This window comes from Pygoscelis adeliae, unplaced genomic scaffold (assembly GCF_000699105.1).
Source record: "Pygoscelis adeliae isolate BGI_AS28 unplaced genomic scaffold, ASM69910v1 Scaffold41, whole genome shotgun sequence".
NCBI lineage: Eukaryota > Metazoa > Chordata > Aves > Sphenisciformes > Spheniscidae > Pygoscelis > Pygoscelis adeliae.
Window position 1 is genome coordinate 2,905,562 of NW_008824373.1, and position 6,579 is coordinate 2,912,140.

Genomic DNA, 6,579 nt, shown 5'->3' on the forward strand with positions numbered 1-6,579 from the left:
TTCTTTATGTGGGAACTATGTGAGGCTGCATATGGGAACAGAGGAGCCGAGAACCTCTATTGCTGTTTTCCTTCCCTAGTTATTTTAGGAGTCCTCTGGAGAAGGCATGAATGTTCATCCCCATGTAGCCAACAAGCATGAACTAGTTTTCGAACAGTCTTATTGATTACAGAATTAAAGTTCCAGTCCCTTCCCTTTTCCTTCCTGTAATCCTGTATCCTCCATATGTATATACACACAAATATGAATGGACCAAATCTGCAGCATGTTATCCCTTACACAGACACAAGGACAGAATCAAAGGGTAATTTTGTTTGTCTTGTGTGTCTCTTAAACTCTTGGCCTAGGTTCTAAGCAAAAAGACTTCTCAAGATATATACTGAGTTATATCAAATATGAGATGTATTAAAAACCTGCTTTTAATTTATGTCAATTAGCTTTTAATGTGAAGAGGAGAAGTATTGCCACTTTGTCATGAATAGTATGCAAGAACGCATACCCTCTCCACTGAAAGGAAATTTCTGAGGTTGCAGCTCAGTGATATTGAAGTTCTATCCATTTTGATGTCTGATGTCTGATTCTTTAACAGGACATCTATATGTAATTTAATACCTGATGTTATTTTCTCTCTTTCTCTTCCTCTTTTTTCTCAGAACAAATTATGACATCGACATCTAAAGGAATTTTCCGGCCATTTTTTATTATCTTCATTGTCCTTGGTTGTTTCATGGCATTTATACTAATTTATATCAAACCAACAAATAGCTGGATCTCTGGTCCTATAGAATCAGCCAGTTCAGTTTTGAAAATGAAGAGCTTCTTTTCTTCCAAAACTGATAATCTTAATGAAACTACGGTTTTGATCTGGGTTTGGCCATTTGGTCAGACATTCGATCTAACATCCTGCCAAACAATGTTCAATATCCACGGGTGCCATCTGACTATTGACCGCTCACTATATAACAGATCCCATGCTGTTCTCATTCATCACAGGGACATTAGTTGGGATCTGACTAATTTACCTCAGCAAGCCAGGCCACCATTCCAGAAGTGGATTTGGATGAACTTGGAGTCTCCAACTCATACTCCACAAAAGAGTGGCATTGAACACCTCTTTAACCTGACCCTGACGTATCGGCGTGATTCAGATATTCAGGTGCCTTATGGCTTCATGATGGTCGGTACAAGTTCCTTTACATTTGAAGTGCCAAGTAAGGAAAACTTGGTCTGTTGGGTTGTGAGTAACTGGAACCCTGAGCACGCTCGAGTCAAGTATTACAATGAGCTTAGCAAATACATTGAAATCCATACCTACGGACAAGCCTTTGGAGACTATGTCAATGATAAAAACTTGATTCCAACTATCTCTACTTGCAAATTCTACCTTTCCTTTGAAAATTCAATCCACAAAGATTACATTACTGAGAAACTTTACAACGCTCTTCTGGCTGGATCAGTACCAGTTGTACTGGGCCCTTCCAGAGAAAACTATGAGAATTACATTCCAGCAGACTCTTTTATACATGTGGAAGATTTTCTCTCCCCCAGAGAGCTGGCAGAATATCTTCTGATGCTTGACAAAAATAACAAGATGTACCTTAGTTATTTCAACTGGAAGAAGGATTTCTCAGTGCATCTTCCTAGATTCTGGGAATCACACGCATGTCTTGCTTGTGATCATGTGAAAAGACACCAGGAATACAAGTCCATTGGAAATTTAGAAAAATGGTTTTGGAATTAATTTGTGTGTGTGTGTGTGTGTGCGTGCACACGCACTTTTTTGAAGAAGCCAGAAGAAACTTCAGTCCAAGTGGAGAGGAGAGGAAAGGAGAAAAAAAAAAAAGAAAAGAGAACCTTATGTCATGGTTTATCAGCTATCCTCTCTTGGCTATTCTATTTATATTTTGTAAGAGATTTTAAAAGATCATCAGCAGCAGTCATCAATACTCAGTTTTAAATTATAATGTACATACCAATTATGTGCACTGAAGAATATTTGATTGTTTGCTATAATTTTTAAACAAGATTTTCCACTTTTTTGTGAAATATGTCCCAGTCTTACACTTAAAGTAGTCATTTTTAACACTTCTTTTTTATTTTTAACATTACATTTGCTGTTTAGCATATTTGGAAAATGAGGACACAACTTTTAAATGCCAGAGAGAACTTTAAGAACATAATTTGCTGTTCCAGTCTGAAATGTGTATAATATTTCGAAAGACAGTAAAGTTTTTTACAGTTCATCTTACATTTTAAGAATACAGTAAAGTTCAATACCTACCATTATTCCAGTGTGATCAATTGCACCCCTTTTTAAGGGTGATGAACCTAGAAATATAGTTTTTAAAAGGTGTTACAATAGTAGACAGTCTTTGTTTCTAAAAATAGAATGTTTCCTAACAATAGCTCCATTAAGTTACTTTAGGAATATGTCTGTTCTTACCCTCCGAAGAATAAAGAAGTCAGATATAAAGATGAGCAACCTTAGTGACCAAAGCCCAGATTCATCCAATTTTTGAGCATATTTAAATGCAGTATGTCCTTAAGTCTCATTGTGTCTCAAGTATTGTTTATCTGAACCAGGGCTGTAAGTGGTGTTATACAGATACAGAGATAAACAGATTTTAAAATAGGTATTTGATTTCATCAGCCTCATGCACTGAATTCAGCTAGTAATAATGGATTTTTAGAAACAGCTTGTTGAGAAATTTTAGCAATTTCTCTCATATAATTTCTTGAATAATTGTGAATTTGTCCCTAATTCTGTAAAGATGTGTTGAACTTTAATTGTAGCTGGACAACTTGCTGTTATGACTCATGCATATGGAAAAAAAATAACCAAACAGTTTATTTCCTGAAAGAAATATGCTGAAATTCAGTAAATAAGTTATCAGGCTGACATACCAAACCATTTAACTCATTAAGCTAATGAATTTTGTTTTTTGAAAATATTTTATGTGACATAAAAAAATGCACTCAAAAGCAGCAGTTGCTATCAAAATTTGAATATATAAATAGGTTCTTAAGTATTAAATTTGCTCTGATAGCAAATATGAAAATGTGATGATTGTCATGATTGTTTAAAATGTCTGCTTTTAACATGTGTCATTTGATTTTATTACTTTTTTCTTTCAGCTAAGACTTAAATATCTGGTTGCTATATATATTCATATATACAAGGTTGGTTTAATGACATAAATGTATGGATATGTTTTGGTATCAAGTGAAAGCCAATCAGCTTGATTTTTCAGGTCAAAATGTTACAAATCACACCTTCTACTGAAAAAAGAAGTTTAACTGGAAAAACTTCAGCTTATGTGATGTATGAGACCCTCATCAAGCAAAGTAGTTGATCAAGTACTTAAGATTAAACTTGCAGACAACAACGTCGCTGAAGTAAGGGAATAAGGGATAAACGATGATAAACATTTAACAAAATATAAGGTGATTTGTCAATTTTTTTTTTTACCCCAAGCTAGAATAGAAACACAGAAGGCAGTAAGAGTAATGTAGTTAATTTTCTAAAACCGGACATTCCACAGAAAGGTTATAGAAACACTTGTGCTCTCCCTGTGGCTTCAGAAGCTGTATTCTGATCCAGATATTTATTTATACTATTTATTGCTGTCTTTAAAAGCTAGTTTGCAATATACTGTGAACCTCCTAAACTCACCAGCATTCCAGTACGAAAGATGAGCTTACCTTGCAAATTAATGCAATATAATGAAACCCAGCCTTCTAAAAACAAAGTGCTGACATGGATGCAATGTGAGTAGTATTTCTATCATTTTGAAGGCAAGTGGCTATTGCCTACAGTCTGTCCTATAGGACATCATACCTTTTGCTTTCAGGAGGGCTGTGAAATTTTCAGTTGCTGAATATGCCACTGCTTTGGCTGGATAATCTGATTCCCTTGATGCTGGAATTTGGAAGTTCTTTGCATTGATCCCAGTGGAAGTACATTCAACCCTTGGCGAATGTGCACAGCCCCTTACTTCATTCCTCATTTCAGATAGTGGGAGTTGTGCTGTGGGTTACAAGGTCTGGTTCCTTGGCATCAAGATTCAGCTGATAAATTCTTATATTAACAACAAGTAAGCACAAGAATAACATATATGACTTGTTACTACAAATATCAATCGGTGTATACGCAGGAAAGGTTTGAAATATATGCTAAATTTTAAGCCTGTAAGTAATGTCATTACCTCTGTGAGCACTGGATCCAGTCAGCATGGCTAATCTTGGGCTGAATTTTAAGAAATGTGCAAGTCTTTTGATGGAACTGAAAAGAGAGTTGTTCTCTTCACAGAAACTCCACACAAGGCTTGTATACTTTGCATTCAGGACGCATTGCTAACATTGTTTCAAAAACAGGAGAGAAATCTAATCCAGATTGAAATGAACAAGAATCATGACCAAATCCTAAACAAGAGACATGACCCTAATGCCTCACTGGCATTCTTGAAGAGTGTGGGCTGGAACATACATAAGTGAGCAAGCCATTTTATGAAGATTTTAAGGTAATCTACAGGTATCGAGACTTAAGCAGTTCTGGATATAAAGATCTTTGCTGACAGAAGATGAAGCATCTTCAGGCATGTCCAGCCTAGGTAGTAAATGACGTGAAGCAATGGATGTAAAAGATCTGGACTCCATGCATGCATAAAGGCAGTCTAGCTAGACCTACACACCTAACTCACAGAAGATTGATTCCAGTCTCTACATAACATTATGCATTGTGATGTCTGTGCTCCTTCAGTGAGCTACCCTACATGAACAGCTAGCATCAATAGACTCAAATAGTAAATCACTGTGAAGGAGAATGGGCAAAACCAATTAATTATGGAAGGGTAAATTACATGGAATTAGTTAAAATAGAGAACAAGGTATTATTGTTGTCTTGGTACCACTGGCAAAAGAAATGAGTTGTACAAGAAAAAAGAAATGAAAGATGAGAAATGACACCAATTCTTACTATTTTCTCAACAATTTTATTTCAGGTGTTCAGTTTATTTTATTTGCCAGCCCACAATAATCTTGCATATGCACTTGTCACAAGTTAACTCAGCAGTCACTGAAGACAGAGAGTAATAATTTTTCTTTCTTTTACAATGGCTTCTTTTGGATGTTTTTAGGTTCTCTGTCGTGCACTATCAACATTACTGCCCTTCTCAGTGTGGAAAATAAGACCCAAAGCAGATAAAATACTAACTGCAGATGCATTGCTATCCCACTGAATGTGAACAGACATCAGACAAAACTGGCAGCAGATCCTTCTAAAGCAGAGTTTTCCTTTCATTTCACAGACACTCAATGACCACAGCAGCACTTGCTCAGTATAAGATCTCCATTCCTTAGTGAATCCTGGTTGCCAGTTTCTTTGAATACCTCTTGCCATCCGAGATGTCTGTACTCACAATGAACAAGCAGCCTGAGAGAGGCCTGAGTGCGAGACACATCCAGCAACATATTTGTCTTTTTGAAACAGATCAAATAAAATGAAAGTTGGACTGAGAAAACATGAATGCGGGGATTTGTAGAGTTCATGCAGGCTGAGCAAGATATGGGAAATTGGCACTACTGAGCACAGTAAACAGCTACTTACTGTTTCTAGCTACTTATGTTTGTTTCTCAAACTAGGTTTTAAAAAAAAAAACATAACATAATTTTCTCCCATCCTTAATCAAGCAAGCTTCAGTTAAATAACCAATAACTGTTGCTGATTATTCGTGAACGGGACTTCCATTGGCCTTGTATTATCTCTTTTATTAGACAAAAAATAACATTCGGGGGAAGAATGAAGTCTGTCAGTTAGCTAATCATGTTTCTTATCCAACTTCAAAAATCCTTATTTCTATTTTCTTTTCTTTTCTTGATTTTGCAGTAAATTTTCATGTCATGCAACAATACTTTCTTGACTTGATTCAAGAAAGACCTTAAGCATTTGCAAATGACCATGACACTCAAGCACATGCTTAAATTTAAAAGCATCTTAAATGTTTTAATGCATTGGGGCTTCAAACTATGTTTTTATCGCCTTTGTGAATTGTGCCAGAGAGCACAGTCTATAGCCAACAGAGGCCAATTTGTGTGGCCTCTTCTGCATCATGTGTGTCCATCCTGTGAGTAGACTGGCTACTCCACACTGAAAACTGGACTAATTCTGGCTTAGTGTCTATCCAATATACCCTGGCCCTACTCTTCTGCTTCAGCATACTGCTTGTGCCCCTATTGCCCTCATGCCATCCACTCAGCCTGGCACTCTGTCTTTACAGCCTGCCTGTGCTGTGCAGGGTGAGTGAACTCGCATGTGGTATAAGGAGCAGAGAGGAGCTGGGGCTTGCTGATATAGTATTTCAAGGACTGTCCTAGGAAGAAAGCATAAAACCTGGTCATGTGTGCATCCTTTTAATCTGGAGTGAGTGTGCCCTAGAGAGGGTCAGTCTCAGCCATACCTGATATTCCTTTTGGAGGGAAATATTTGGTTCAGTCTAAATGAGACTCTGTGAGTGATCAACTGTGTGTGCAAAGTGGGAGCAAGAGGTGTGTCTGTGCAGGCTGACAAGGAGGCTTCTGACC

At 37.0% G+C, this 6,579-nt stretch overlaps 1 protein-coding gene across 1 annotated transcript; it reads left to right on the forward strand.

Moving 5' to 3' along the window:
- The first annotated feature begins 659 nt into the window (after window positions 1-659).
- On the forward strand, window positions 660-1,741 carry FUT9 (fucosyltransferase 9 (alpha (1,3) fucosyltransferase)). Its single transcript, XM_009320133.1, has one exon. It carries the CDS (start codon window positions 662-664, stop codon window positions 1,739-1,741), a length of 1,080 nt encoding a protein of 359 aa, XP_009318408.1. The 5' UTR covers window positions 660-661.
- Window positions 1,742-6,579: the final 4,838 nt, after the last annotated feature.